At 34.4% G+C, this 17,045-nt stretch overlaps 1 protein-coding gene across 1 annotated transcript in view; it reads right to left on the reverse strand.

Moving 5' to 3' along the window:
- Positions 1–589: 589 nt before the first annotated feature.
- NYAP2 (neuronal tyrosine-phosphorylated phosphoinositide-3-kinase adaptor 2) overlaps positions 590–17,045 on the reverse strand; it is a 245,581-nt gene continuing 229,125 nt past the window's right edge. Inside the window, exon 6 of the mRNA XM_087424529.1 lies at positions 590–817. Within this exon, the coding sequence (XP_087280655.1) occupies positions 590–817 (228 nt within the window). The remainder of the gene's footprint in view (positions 818–17,045) is intronic.

A 17,045-nucleotide genomic window follows, 5' to 3' on the forward strand; every position in this document is an offset into this window, starting at 1 on the left:
TATTTGCATTCATTTCCTGTCAAACCCTTAAAAACTTAGAAAGCAACAGATGTTCTTAACAAACATGATATTCGACTTCTACATTACTAGCACCAGATCATATATTATGTGATTGAACATGATTTATAGCTATGAGCTCTTGTACAGAAGCCAAATGTGGGCAGGAAAAAAAAAAAACGTTTTAAATGCAAAAATTAATAATAAAAGGCATCAAGGGATTACATATAAAAGAGATAACAAACCAGTTAATACCGAAATTATATCATATAGTAAAACTTTTGATATTTCTGTAATTTATACGTATAATGTGTATTATTTCAGGTTTCACCCATAAACTAGTAAAATATTTACATCTTAATATTTTCTGGATTCAAAATAATCCGGGATAAATACATGTGCCTTAATTGCAAGGAAATATACATTTTTTCTTGAACTTGCCATGAGTAGGCACAGATTCCCATGGGTTTTCCAGGGAAGTGCTGGCATTCCATTCCAACAGAAAAGATATGGAACAGTTACTTATCACATGACCGAGTCGACCTCCCTCTTCGTGTTAAGTAACGCGGAGCTGGCGCCATCTTGTATACAGTCAAATGGCAGTATCCCAGAATACCGTTTGCTGTTTGGAATAGGGTGGAGGACTGTACTTCTTTGCACCTGCATTCTTCTTCCAGCTGGGTAGGATAGGCATGCTATCCTGTTTGCAAAGGCCCTTTTCCGTTTTCTGTCTAGCCTTTATTTCTTTGCACAAGCAACGTTTTTTCTCAATCATCTCAAGCATTGTATGGTCTCCATGAAACCACTGCATGCATGCCACCTAGCAAAAAAGAAAGAGTGAATACAGAAGAAAAAAATGGAATGAAAGCAGATTTTTTTTGCACTGTGCTAGTAGTTGTTTCGAAACATGTCAGCCGTTTCTATATCTTTGTAATTCTGACCAAGCGAAATTAAAGTATGGAAACGATAAATAAAATGTGTACTTAAATTAGTAAACATTGTGATATTATTAAACAATAATTTGGGTATGAATGTTTAGCCAATATGTTCTAAAATGCCACAATATTGAAATAAACCTTTTCTTTTAATATTTTTAAGCAATTTGCCAAATATTTAGCTATTACTTTTATGTTGACCCCATCTTAGAGGTCCCAATATGTCTAAGTTCAATTATTGAAATTACTTTTCAGTGATATCTAACATGAATGTGATATATTTTGAATATTTTAACGGACATTTTATTCTTGAAATAAAACTTGGGTTTGTTCATAAATAACATATAGAATTAAGATTTTTAATAATTCTTCTACCAAAATGACTTTCAGTCTACGTCTAATGCTTGGAACTGAAATGCTTAAATAATTCTTTTGCAAAGAAGTTTTTGCTATACTTTTTGATGCTTCAGCAAATGTCCAAGAATCATTGGCCTCTTCAATCATATTGACACAGATCTCAATTAGTTCCAGGACTTCAGAGAAAAACATTCATCGAGTCAATTGTGTACCAGAAGAAGACTCGATGCTGACTATATATTGACAAACATATGTTTCTGGACACATAAACATTACTTCCAGGTATCTGTGGCCATGTCCACCAATATCTGTTCTTTAGAACAGAGCTAGCAAGTTGAGTCTGTCACACAAGGACAGCAATGTAATTGGGCCCTGAGCCCAAGACGGGGAGGCTTCCACTTAATTGTTTAAGCAAATCCACTGTATGATTTGAAGGGTTAAATTAGCTCACTTGTAATCATCAAATTTGATGTTACAATTTTAGGATAATAATCGAAGCAAATACTTATATAACACTTACTCTATACCAGATCTCATTTTAAGTACTTTGCATAGTTTAATTCATGTATTTCTCACAACGACGAGGCTCTCAAGTAAGTGCTATTTATTAACCCATAATGATGAGTAAAATGAGACTTAAAGAGATTTAGTAACTTGCCTAAGGTTACAGAGCCAACAAATGGCAGAGTCAGGATTTGAACCCAAGAGTTCATCTCTAACACCATGCTTTAACAACTACACTGTACAGGCTCTCAACGTATATGCAGAACTGAGAAGGACTGGGAAGGTAAATTAGTACAGTGTCTTCAATGTACACATGAGGAAGCTAAGACTTCCAGAAGTTATATATCTTGCCCAAAATCAGGCAGGAAGGTTTTGGTATGAACAAGGCAAAGTCAAATTCACAGGATTCCTACTCCTTTATGGAGAGAGCAGGACCTAAAGCTAGAAGACAAAGATTCAAAGCCTGGATGTGTGAAATTTCCCCTAGTCACTCCACTTCTTGGTTTCTTTATCTGAATAACTGAATTGATAATATCTCAATTTCAGAAGTTTGTGTAAAGATTAAATTAGATAATGAAGGTGAAGTCATTTTTAAAAACATTAAGCCATTGCCCAAGTATTATTATTTTAATACTGACAAATACCTAGCAGTTTTTCATACCTCCTCTCTGTCAAGCATGTGTAAAGAGCTCTACTTACATTGAATCCTCCCAACCACACTGAAAGTCAGGATTTATCTACACACTACAAGTGAGAAAGCTGAGTCTCAGAAAGTTTAAGGAGCTAGATCAAGATCTTAGCTTATTAGCTGTGATATAAACTTCTATCAAATTCAAATCTATCTGAGTCCAAAGTGAATATTCTTTCTATTAAAGCATGCTCCATCTCCCGAATATTATCTAGAAATTATAATAATATTGTTGTGTGTACTGCCATTTCCAGATGCTACACAAAAAATGCAATAATGGCTTTATGCGTGAATAAAAAGTGCTTATCTAATAAATCAAAATTAATGGCTTGGACTCGGAGTCCAGAAGATGACATTCTTGGATAAATATCTTGTATGTACCTAACCTGATATAAAGTTCCTTGAAAGGATGGGTTATGTTTCATGCCTTTTGGTGTCCTCTAGCCTAAGGCTCAGGGCCTTGGCCGTGGGTGTTCACTTGATAAACGAAATTCTAGATGTTTGTTGAGTTAATCTAACCAACAAGTTTTTGTCCCAACAGGAGATTGCTAAAATGGCTCAGAAATTTTTCAAAATATTTGTAATATCTTATAACTTGATAATCTACACAATAAAAATACAGTAACTCTATTTTGGTGGAAATACAAGCAAAATTTATTGAGTGACTGTAAACTGTTATAAGTGGAATTTATAACACAGAATTCCCAGAAGGCAGACCCCAAATCCCATCCATCTCAGTAGCCCCAACATGCAGAACAGAATTAGTAAGCTCTCAATAAAAGTTTTACGAATGAATAGAAGCCATCATCATTGAACAGTTTTTGTCGCCTCTCGGAAAACTCTCCAGATAAATTTTGTCTTAGTAAAATCTCACTGGATTTTACACATTCCAATGAAATTGCAAAACCTCCAACCTTCTTTAAGGTAAGATATTTACAGCATCACTTCAATATTTGCATTGTATTTACTGGTCCACACAAACATTTAATCATTTATTACTTAATGTCCTTTAATATTTTAAGGTTGTGAATGAGTACATGTCACTGCAAAATAAAAATTTTCCTGGATTTCTCTGACAACAGTGTCACCAATATATTTCATAGTTGTCATTACATTTCATGTATGTATAACTGCATTACATTACCTATAATAAATGTGTGTTTTCTGTCAATTAGAAGTTCACGCTATATGTGTGTAAATTGATCAAGAATAATCTATTCTTTAAAAATCTAAAGAAATCTAAGAATAAAGAGTTATAAAGTATGGTTTTCATATTCTTTACATTTTTATTTTAAAAACGTTGTATGTCCACTTGATTGATATGATGGTTTAAAATATTAACAGAAAGAAATCAACCCTTTTTTTCAGACTGACTCTATAATGTTAAACCATCTTCTTTTGGTGGCCAGATGTATAAGGAATACAAATTCCATAAGAGAGCAGTGTCCAATATATGAAAGAGGGCTAGATATTCCAACAGAATTCAAATACAGGTTGTTAGAAGATAGCCAATTCAAAATTAAAAAAAAATAAATATTTTAACAAATCTATCGAGTCTGGTCTAGAATCTTCTCATGTTAAATCTGCTATCACACATTTTTTTCTCATTTAAAATACCCAAGAAAATTATTACTATTTAAGATGAGATGAATGAATGAGGAATGTGATTCACTTGGGGGAAGACAAATCTTTCCATATTTACTTTTCAATAGCACATATTTTTCAATATTTCTTTCTAGAGAGTGCACATTCTTTTTAACTCCTGGAATTGAACTCCAAAGTTCCTACTATGGCCATTTACATGGCAGAATCCCTCCCCCTAAAATGTGTCTAAAATTACATTTCACTCTGATAGTAAGATGTCGTGCTTCAACTCATTCTTTTGTACCGAACAAATGGCACGTTTAGCAATTACACGAAGTGTGTTAAGAATACTACCCATAAAATATTGCACGACTTTCCTATTTTTTTTGTTTTACCACCAAATTCTTCATATCTGGTTTAAGTTTAGCTGTAAAATCCCATTCCACTTCACCCTGTAGTTGAAAGAACTCTGGGATTTGATTTACAACAACAAGTATATATTGAGAGACAATTATAAAACAATTGTTCAATTAATATTAACATGCTTACATCTCTGGATAAGATTTTCATATTAACATGATTCAATGAGGCAATATTCTTGGCTAATAAGTTAATGGAGATAAAATCAAGTACAGTGTGAAAAGGGGGAAGAGAGAAAGTTAACAGTGGAGAAACCTGGTAGACACCACCTACACCACATCAGGTGATCAACAGTGATAAGTGATGTTGATAGTATGTACCCTTGATATAATGTGATAAAGGCACATTACCTCTGTGGTCTTTCTCTCAAAAACCCATCAATCCAGTCTAACCATGAGAAAAACACCAGACAAACGCAAACTGAGAGACATTCTAAAAATGCCAGTCCAGTAATCCTCAAAACTGTCAAGGTCATCCAAAATAAGGAAAGGGGAGACATGATCACTAAAATTAATTAATGTGGTATCCTGGAAGGGATCCTGAAACAGACAAAGACTAAGGAAATCCAAATAAAGTATGGGCTTTAATAATAGTATACCAATATTGATTCATTAGATGTGACAAATGCACCACGGTATTGTAGATATTAACAAAACGGGAAACTGGGTGTGGGGTGTAGAGGAACCCTCTGTGCAAGCTTTGCAGCCTTTCTGTAAATTTAAAACAATTATAAAATTCAAAAAAGTATATTTTTGAAAATCACATAAAGAGACCGTATTCTTTCCAAATGCTAGTTGTAACTGTATCTTTCATTCTTTAGATGGAAGCAACATGTTATAACGGAAAAAGTTAAATGACTTGATTGGGATTTTGATTGTTGTGTGACATTGAAAAGTCATATATCTCTCTGACTTGTATATACTTCCTATATACATTATATATATATGGGTACATAATTCATATATACATAACATATATATTTGTATATACTTCATATATACATTTTACGTATATAGTACATACTTTATATATACATTATGTATATTGGTACATACTTCATACTTCACGTGTTTATAGGAGGCAGTGAACTAAATAAAGCATGCAAAAAGACTGGGAAACTGTAAAGCCGCATACATTGTTAATGATCTTGTCTACTGATCCTGCAATGCATCAAGAATAACATAAATGAGGACTCTTTGATTCACTTCAATAATAATTGAAAATAAACTAAGCACTTCCTAATATTGAGTATATTTTACCCAAAGAACAAAGGAATAGTAATATCATCCAATAATAAATCTCCATACTATTTATTTAAAATACTGATTTTCCAAAATATGTAAATCATAAAGAGGAAAAAAAAAAGACTCTGAAGTAAGCACTTGGAGCATTTCAACACTAAAAATGATACCAGAATAAAACTGATACAAGCATGTATATCTCTATTGATTTTGATTTGTGTGCCTCACGAGTTAGCATGTAAAAAATAATAATTTATCAAAGATTTAGGAGATGAAGCAATGCCAAGCACGTGTCTTGTGGGCCTTGGAATTAAGTTCAGCTATGAGTCCTTAGACTTGTGAATAAAATTTAATTTCTTAAACAATAGACCCAATACCAATACTAATTTTCAGATGCTCTGGGGGACAAAAATCTATCAGTTCCACATCAATCTCTGTGCCAATTTCTCCAATCCTGATAGACCATTTTGTGAGAAATCATCATTTCCAGTATGAAGAGGATAAGCTTTAATCTGTCTGAAAAGGAAGTTAGAATTACCAAATTTCTCTGAATTTTCCCTTTATCCTGCAGAAAATTTCTCCAGGAGAGCATGGATAGCATTAGTGGGGCAATAAGACAGAGCAAGCATGAAGGCCAGCTGGTGCGATTTGAGAAGGGGAAGTAACTTCTTCAGGAACTATGGGAGGTAGCGAGGCACCTGTACATGCACTGATCCTGTCGTTAGGACTCATGGGGTCAGCCAGAGGTGTCAGTGCTCTCATTGAAAATATTCTTCCTCTCCCACTTAGTGGGCAAAGAGGTTGATTCTTTATTTTAAAAATGTACCTAAAGAATAACATGTAAGTACAATGGTTTTTTTTACATATATCTTCAAGAAAATGGACAGAGGTTGGCAAAGTACAACCCACTTCCCAAATACAACCTACTGCCTGTTTTTACACAGCCCATGAGCAAGAGATTTTGTTTGACATTTTTAAATAGTTGAAAAAAAAAAAAAAACAAAAGAAGAATATTTCATGCCATGTAAAAATTACACAAAATTCAAATGTCGGGCCGGCCCGGTGACGTAGTGGTTAACTTTGCGCACTCTGATTCGGTGGCCTGGGGTTCGCGGGTTCGGATCCCAAGCGCAGACCTACAGACTGCTCATGAAGCCATGCTGTGGTGGCGTCCCACATACAAGTAGAGGAAGATTGGCACAGATGTTAGCTCAGGGATAATCTTCCTCAAGCAAAAAAGAGGAAGACTGGCAACAGATGTTAGCTCAGGGCCAATAATCCTCACTAAAAAAAAAAAAATTCAGATGTCAGTGTATATAAAGTTTTAACTGGCACACAGACATGCCCATTTGTTGACATATTGTCTATGGCTGCTTTCACACTATAAATCTGAGTAGTAGAGACAGAGACCAGATGGCCCACAAAGCCTAAAATATTTACTATCTGGCCCTTTACAGAAAAAGTTTGCTGACCTACTAAGTAAATGGCCAATTAGCCCTTAAAATACATGTCTATTAGAACTGCCTGATAGAGAACCAAAAAGATTAATGTCAGTACTGGTCCTATAAAAAGGGCTTTAAAACAAAATCAAGAGCATTGAATCATATGCACTTACAATATTTTTCATACCAAGTTTGGCCCACTAGATAAATCATACAGATGAGACTTAGATTTGAAATCAGCTCTGACAATTAGTTTAGAGAAATTATTTGGGCATGTTGATGATTCATTTTACAATTTCATCATTATAAGGAAAAAGAGGAATGTTGGGATTAAAGAAATACAGTGGATAATCTGGTTTAAATTCTCTAGATAAGGGATTTAATATAAGGTCAACCCTTTCTTTTAATAACCCTGAAGTGGTTATTTGCTTGTCTGTGATATGCCACTGTGGTGATTCAACTTCAACATAAAAGCATTTTGAGAACTTTTTAAAAAATAATTTTAGTGAACTATATTTCTTCTCTTTTTTTCCGACTACATTTCGGAGGGAAGGAGTCAGCTTTACATACTGTAAGCAACAACATAGGCCCTCAATAAACCTTTTGGAATTAACATAACCTAGAGAAGGAAGGGTTATAATTTTCTGCACTTGTCAGCAAATTCACTAATAAAATTGCTTTACTATTTAGCTATCAAATAACAAGAGATCAAATCCATGTTACTTAATCACTACATAGAAAAAAAAATCTTTTTCTTTGAACGATTAACACTTGCTCGATGTAACTGTTATAAAATAATTGATACTTTGAAAGCATTAGAGGTGTCCCAACATCATAGTATTTTCTATGGTAAGTGTTTAAAAGGTACAGTCAAATAATCCCTGTGACTTTACAATTACTTATAAACACCATTTATTCGACTTTGAAAAGCATAAATTCAAGGTCAGGAGGTGATTCTGGAATAAATGATTTTTTTTTCTTTCTTATGAAGGCCAGAATGAAGCTATTTGAACAGATGATACAAGTGGGTAATACTAAAAAAAAAAAAAAAAAAGATAATATAAGTGTTCAATACCAAAAATATAGTATAAGTGCGCAATACTAAAAAAAGCAGGAACTTTTCAGATCCATTGGGCCTGCATTTCATCCTGGCTTTCGAGTCTCACTTTGGTAACGTACAAGTTATTTATCTCGTTGTCTCGCCTGAGACATTATAACAATTAAAGATTATGTGTAAAATGTTCCTAGCTTTTGGACCTGATGATATTATTTGAAATAATAGCACCTTTGGTATAGCTTTAGCTTTTTCCATAGTTTTTTGCCTATATATTTTTTTTCATCTTTAATTTTGATCTATTGATTGGGTGCTTTTTAAATTATTCACTTGTAATCCTCCCTCATTTATCAGCAATGTTGACTCAGTACTTATGTTTGTGAAAGAATTATTAGGCAAGTTTACACCTGAGGTGTGTACTGGAATTGCAGTGTTTATTTCACATGTCTAATTTAGCTTTGAGATATACATGGATAAAATGAGAACCACATCTTGATTTCAGAGTTGCTTTTGAATCATGAATGTACATTAACCCCGCCTTTCCTTTTCTACATCTGAAGATCCTCATCACTGTAAAATCTCTGATCAACTACTAGGCATGTAATGAAAAGCGTCACATGCTGTTATTTTAAGCCATATATGCTATTTGTTTTTACATATCTGTGCCTGCTTACATGACCAGTTATGTAAAACTCACTCATCAAAAAGATTTAAAAATTATAAGTTAATAAGCCTTAAGATGACCCGGTTTTACCACTTATTAGTTGTGAGATCTGGGACAAGTCACTTAATCTTCTGAGACCTTGTTTCTTTACGTGTAAAACGAAAATAATAAGACCTCAGGTTTGTTGGGAGGATTGCATGTAATAATTTAGCATCTACTACAAAGCAGACACAAAAAATACAAGCTCCTCTACTCCCAGTAGACTGTGAGTCCTTTGAAGACAGGGGCTCTGTTGTGAATCCCCACACCCTTAGCCTTTAGCACAGGGGAAGTTTCTAAAAATGTTTATGAAATGAATGAATGAATGAACAAATGGAAGACCAGAAGTGTAATGCCCTCTGAGTGTTTTCAGGAAAGGAGCTTTTGAAATTTTTGATTTAATGAATGATTTGACTCCACTTTGGATCAGTTGAATCCAACAACATCACAAATTGTACAAGGTTAAAAAAATATACTTCATGGGATTTTTGAATCCCAGGAGGCATCTAACTTTAAACTCGGCTCTCAATGCCATGCAAGTCATAATCTGGGTGTTCTACAGCTGAAAACATCTCTCTCAGACTCTGTGGTCTTTGAAACTTTTAAGGGTCTCAAGTACTCAAATCCTTTGAATTCCGGGGTCTCAGAATCCTTGGCCCTTTGGCTCAGGTCAAGTGACAAACGGATGCTCCCTAAAGCTTAGTATGCTTTCAGGCTCCCTTGGGAATTTGTTACAACGTAAATTGTTAGGCACTATCCCCAGAGATTCTGACTCTAGGTTCTGGATAAGGTAGATCTCGGGTAGCTGCATTCAAATGGTCCAAAAATGGTCCAGTTCATTCTACGTCAGAAATGTTTCTCAAATCTGTCGTCATCCTTTACGTTGCCAGTGTTGTTTTCTTGGTTCAGTTCCTGGACCATTGAGATTGCCCCTAATGTTCCATCTACAGGCCACTTCTACTCCACCATCCACACTTCTGCCCAAATGCTCTCTGTGAAGCCCCCATCAAATCCTATTGGCTCAATGATTCCCCTTTACCTACAGAAAACAATGAATGCTCCAGGTCCATCACAGTGAGCTTCAACATTGCCTTTTCTGGCTCATTTATTTTACCCCATCCATTTACTTCCTACTCCAGTCATACCTGACAACTCACAACTCACCCAACACCGCGGGCACAGTACTTCCTCCCATTCTTTAGCTCAAGTTGTTTCCTCCTTCTGGAACTCTCTTCCTCCCTGCAGCCTCATGTTTCATGTGAAATCCCACTTATGCTTTCAAAGTCAAGCTAGATGCAGCAAGAGTCCATTCTGAGATCCTCCATGACTCTGATAGCCAGGCTGGCTTATTGCTGGCGTAGCCTTCATTCATTCCCTCATTACTTCCTGCAGTCACCAGACCCCTTACACCACGCTATGAACATTGTGTTTGTACAACATTCTGATCTTCTGGAAAGCAGAGATCCTGTTTACACTATTTTTGTATGTCTGGAATCCTAAGTCAGTACCCCCAAAGAAGTCTCATAATATTTTAAATAGTTAAAGCTTCATTGAAATAAAATTTGAAAGTGACTAGTTTGAGAGGTAGATTTTTTTCACTAATTTTTTCTGATTGTAAAAGTAATATATGCCTATTCTACAAAATATGGATAATAGTAATATAAGTAAAAATCATCTGTGATACCACCATACAAAAAGTTTAGTATATGTCCTTACATATAAATTATATATGTCTAATCATATCTTACATGTATATATAACCATTTTACATATATATATAAATTATATCATTTTTAAAACTGGTGATTATACTATATATAAAATTTTATATCCTTTCATTTTTCTTATTATTACAGTTATAGTCTTAAATACTTTTTTCAAGACATAATAATAAAAATAAATTATTCATTATGAATATGTATCTTTATTTATCCATTTCATAATGGCTCACATTCGGTTGGTTTTCATTTTTTAAATGGTGTAAATAATGTTTCAATACTTCATGATTTTCTTTTCTTCAGAAAGTTACTCACACAGTAATTCTCAGGTCAAAGGCTGAGGACATTTTAAGGCTCTTGGTACAAATAGAGTCTATTTGTCTTCCAGAAAAGTTAAGCCATTTTCCATTCCCATAAGCAGGGTGGGACTCATACCACATCTTCATTAGCACTGAGCTGTGTTACCAAAAGAAATAGGAAGCAGGCAAAAAAACTTTGTAAATTTTATGTGTCTAAAAGAACTCTTGGATTTCAACATTTACTTTTATTAATAGTGAGTTGAATGAGCTTTAATATTTCACAAATGTTTAATAAAAGAAGAGTTGATCCATGACCTTAATTAATTTATTTTTTCTAATGAGGTGGTAGGCTTACTCAACTAATTTATAATTATTTATAAATTTGGGGTATTTATATTTTATCATCATAATTTCCGATGTTTGACACTTTATAGTCATTTATGTTATTACAGACAGATGTTTCTAATTTTTATGTAGTCAAATCAACTGATTTTTTTAAATTTCCCCATTTTTTATTCTTTAAAGTTCCTGTCTTTTTGATAACCTATAAATATAATTCTTTATATTTTTCATGGTTTATGGTTTTATTGGACTCTTTAATTCATCTTTTACTTAATTTGTTTATATTCTTCTTTGTTGCTAAAAGTATGTTGCTTAGGAAGGAAAACTATATTTAGTAAGAAAAATAAGACAAAAGGTTAAACCATTAAAGGACAAATTTTACTTTTTAATTCTTCATGAGGTGAGAATCTACTTTTATTTATTTCAAATGTTTAATCAATTGTTTAAGCATATACTTATCAATCATAATGGTTATGTCGTATTTCAAATTCTATAAGTAATCCTGTACTATAAGTAATCCTATAATTTCATTTTATGAGGTCGTAGCTGGCGTGAAACTTTCAATCATTAGAATATGCATATCAGTTCTACCTTAAAGAAAATAATGTCTAAGTGAAAAACTTGTACTTCCCCTCTTCAAATCACCCTGATGTAATCATTATCTTCATGAAACATAAACCTATATGAATACACACATATATACACCTAATCAGTCTTTTGCAAAAAAATATACTGCTTCATTTACCTGCTTCAAATGATGCATATTTTGGACAAATATAGTCTTCCAAGGTTGCAATATATTATAACAAAGTTTTCTAAAGTGTCTCACTTAGGAAAATATTTCACAATTATATTTAAAAGAATCATTATATTTCATTAAAAGAAAATAAAAATCTGTTTTGAAGGCTGTCTGGAAGCCTATCATATCCACACACACACACACAAACATGTATACATGCATACATACATACATTTCATATATATTTATGAATGTGTGTGTACATGTGTGTATAAAAGTATATATCGTATATGTGTGTATATATGCATTATTTGCATGCATATTTGTGCACATATGTATATACCACACATCTATGATTAAATTATCGACACTTTCTACAGGTCTTCTGGTTATCATATTGTTTAAAAAATAAAATTATAAAAGTTTTACTGAAGAAACACATGTGTCAATAATGCCAATGAAGAAAAAATGGTGGCCTACAGCTAATAAAATCTCCTATATTAAGATTCTTGTTTGGTCTCAAGGAATAATCTCAAAACATTTTTGAATGATTTTCTGAAAGTTCTAAAATAAGTTAGCAAGTTATAGTCACCTTCGATCAAGTGACTTTGGAGTGAAGGATTGTCAAAAGTAATAATCATAAAAACATCAAAAATGTAATAATAGCAGCAACCCTGATTTATTGTGCATAAACCATGTTCCAGACTCGCTTTGGGCACTTAGCATATATCAATTCCTTTAAAGCTTAATAACTCTATAAGTATGCCTTATTGCTATGTTTAGATGATAAATTGAGGGTTGAACAGACTAAGTAATATGTACAGCATCATATTCCTAATAGAAAGCAGAATTGGAATTGGAATTCAAGACTAAATACACCAAATGCTAAAGTCTGTGCCCTTATCACTACATCAAATTGTCTCACACCTAATTATGATTAAAGTGTCCCACACTGGAAAAAAACCACACACACACATACACACACACACACAATTATTATGGTACTTTCACTTCATAGAGCCAATGGCAAGGGAAAGTGTATTAGATTAAATCAAGGTGGTGAAGTTTGCTGCTGAAAGATTGAAAGATTAGAGGATTTACGAACCATCAAAACTTTGGTGGAGACATGAAACTTTGATCTTATAATCTGTTATATTTGCCATTATTGTCACCACCACCATCTTCTCATCTTCATTATTATCAAGATCATGGGCACATAAGCATAGTGTTTCCTCTCAGTAGGTAAGGCACTGTGTGAACACTCCACCTATTCTATTTCATTTTAGCCTCACAATACCCTGTGATCACCGTTTTCTATATGAGAAAATCAAGTTCAGTTGAGGTTAAAGATCATTTAGCATCACTGGAGACAGATTCCAAACTGGATGTGAAAGGGAATTATCAACAGAGCAGAACATGATAACCTACTTTCTCCAGATTAGACCCTGTATCGATAGTTTAGGTTCCTTTCCTCTAACCTACAAGAATACTCATAAGGCCCCAGAATATTGTCACTTGATTGTCTTTAATATCCTAGTGTTGAATTGCCAAGGCTGTTCTTTGCTGTTCACTTTACCTCCCACCTGGCTCCCTTCTTAAAGAAGTTATTACTAAAACGCTTAATGGATGGAGCATCCTGACCAGACATGTGTCCAAGTGGTGAATAATAACAATTTCAACAACAATAAGAACAATCATTCCCTTCTTGCTGTAGAAGAATAGCTCCATCTCGTCTCACTTCCAAAATCCTTACTCACTGGTAACACCTCCCTATAGTTGCGTGCTGAGGCTACAGTACCTGCTCTGGGTACTTCACCAAGGAAATCTTTATAAAGATATTTTTCTTTTTATTTCATCAACCACTACTAAAGTTCATTTCAATAAACACCTTTTTTCCTTAGTTTCATGGTAGCAAACAATATAGTAATCCTTCCACACATAGTTATGCTTCTCCAAGTATATTCACAAGTATGCTGAGATGTTAGTGTTCCTTGACTGGGTTGCACAAAAGTGTTAGCTGACTCAATGAGTTGCATTAGGCGAAAAAGAGGAAGGCTACATAAGGGGAAAAGGCCAGGCATGGCTTTCAAAACAACACGAAAGAAGATGCTAATTACATCGAGCCACCATTTTATAAATTTTTCACTGTAGCAGAATTTTAGAGAAGAATAAAATTTCATTGTCTAGAAAAATAAGTTTTAAACACTTAAAATGCATCACATTTTCATATTACAAGATGAAACTAAACACAAAAGCAAGTTGTCAAAATAGGATAACTTTGTATCTCTTGTGAACAAATACAAAATGCAAATGGGCAATTGTATGTGATTTAGCAAATATTCTCTGGTGAAAGACTACGATCACACATACAATGGAAACCTGTCTATCCAATAACACACCATCCATCCAGGTGTGAGCGACATGCTATTTGCATCTCTATACATGTACACAGAGCATATACACAGATGTAGTAAGTGGATTCTTCTCCGTAAGGATACATAAAAATGCAATGACTGAGAAATAATCATAATATTACATGAGGAAGAGTTGATTTGTGATATAATTCTAAAGTGTCTCAAACTGTCTTAAGGTATTGCTGCATTAAAACTTGTATAAAGTTGTGAAGGACAACTAATATAAGTATAAATGATATATATGATATATGACATTTATATATGAAAATGCAAGATGAGGCTTTTCAGAAGAAAGCTGATTAATGTACAAATATGAAAAATATTATGTCTATGTCTACAGGCAGGACCATGTGTAATCTTAAAACACACACACACACACACACACATGTACACATATGTACAATTCCTGATTCGGAATTTTATGATTATAAATCTTTGCCCTTGGAAAGTAAAATGGTTAAAGAAAAACTGTCATACATTTTTCCCAATAAAGAAGACACAACATATTTCTCAGCAATTAAACCTAATAATGACTACGGATACAATTTCAGCTGTTAATTGATTAAGCTAATTGTTGTAATAAAGGGAAAAAACCTCTGAGCAGGTTTCAGAATTAATTTATGTTTTTAAATGAACAAGAAGTTTACAAGTAGAATGCCTTAAAGTGACATTCCCCTAAGGGGCAAACAGTATTACAAGATAAAATTCAATTACAGCAAATGTATTGATGTTTTTCACTAAGTATATTCACTTAATCACTTACATTAACATTAATTTAATTTCATTACAAAATATTGGTTTTTAATAGTGCATATGGACTTGACCACAGATAAATTAGGGCAAGTCACATCTCAGTAAACATTTGTTTTGTCTATCAAAAGAGAGGGAGCTTCACAGGCAAGCAGAATATGCTAATCCTCAAGGAATAGACTGTAATAATAGTTAGTGGAACAGCTAACAATCATTTTTAGTTCTTATAACTTTGAATAAAGCTGAGAAAGTACATACAAGATACACTTTTTCTCCTCTAGAATGCATTGCCCAATATAAGCATAACTTTGTTCTAGAAGGAGAAACATACTGGCGATCACAATAATTCAGTGCTGAAGCCAGCTTTGCTCTCTACCAGCTCTGGGCAAGTCATTTCACTTGTCTGGGCCTCAGGTTAGAAAGGACCAGAGGGCACGGACTGTGAAATAGGGGCTACTTCATGCTCACAGGTATATTTTGTACAAACTGCACAATATTTTAAATTTTTGAGCCAATGTGAAAAAAACAAATCATTCGATTATATATTAGAAGAGAGAGAGAGAAACACAGGGGGAGAGAGAGGGCAAGGGCAAAAGCGCCTAGAGTTTGGCTTTTCTTGAGAAATCAGAGAAACTTTGACAACAATTAGCCGGAGCTGAGTTTTCTCTGCCCTCTTTAGGTAAGCTCGTCTTTCCAGTTCAGCCTGGTCCCCATTGTAATTCAACGCTGAGGCATGGTGCCAGTTGCTATTTTTCGTTTCACTGTAATGAAACTTTTCAAATAGTAGAAAAATGTTTTCTGTACTGTTGATTCCATCAAAGTGAGAAAGTACTCATTTCCAATGCCTCCTAGACTGCTGCAGGCATTGGGGTCTGTGTCTCCCTAACTGCACCATCTAAATAAATTTCCTTTCATTCTATGATTCCGTGTCTGAGCCACACGGACCTAAAGCTTGAGGTCTTTCATCCTAACTCAAAGCCAGCCCTTACTCCCCAAGTACTCAGAAGAACCCTAGTAATGTTGATCAGAAGCTAATTGGACTCCTGTTATAATTGGATTTCCTCAAAAGAGGGTGGCCATTTTCCTTATAGCCAAATTCATCCAAATCTTCATGGGGTCAGTAGGGACAGGCAGGAGACAATGAACACCTTGTATGAGAAACTCAAAATCAGCTTACGAGCACACAGGTTACTTGTAGCCCATGGTCTACCAAGCCAAGAGCTCAAGAAACAGGCCCCTTCCTTGCTGCCTTTGTCTTCCATCTCATTTTCTTCCCTCCTGCTTCCCAGCTGTTTACTTACTGCCCAAGAGACATCCTTAAGAGCAGCTAAAAACGAGATGACTTGGGATCATCTAAGTGTCAGCTGGGAGAGACGTGCCCAGTACAAGACGTGTTCCACAGAGAAACCAAACAAGGGCTTCCATTTCGGTCTCAAATTAAAAGTCATGAAATCTAATTTCCAGAAGTTAAGGCTCTTATTTGCTGTTAACCCACTTCTCATGAGGGCAATTTGATGTAGTTTGCTCAAGTCTGAAAACTGGAAGGCATTTTTTATTAAATGGTAATTAAAGTTTTAACCATTGAGGAAGCCAGCTAGTTTAAAAACATCCTTTCTAAATCAATGCTCACAAAGCTTCTGTACTTGTGACAAACGTACATTCTTTCACCCTGAAAGTGACTGAAGTTATTACTTAGAAAATGGTTCTGCCATCCCAGGCCCTCTCAGCACCTACCTTTCAAAGAGCCACCTATGGGCCACAACATCAGTCTCCTCTATTCATAAGTATTCATGAGTAGTCACACTCAGAAGTGGAGTCAAAGCTAAGATTTAAAGCGATCAAGTCTTTGCTGGCAATT

Source organism: Ceratotherium simum, chromosome 37 (assembly GCF_057802395.1).
Source record: "Ceratotherium simum simum isolate JZ-2026a chromosome 37, ASM5780239v1, whole genome shotgun sequence".
NCBI lineage: Eukaryota > Metazoa > Chordata > Mammalia > Perissodactyla > Rhinocerotidae > Ceratotherium > Ceratotherium simum.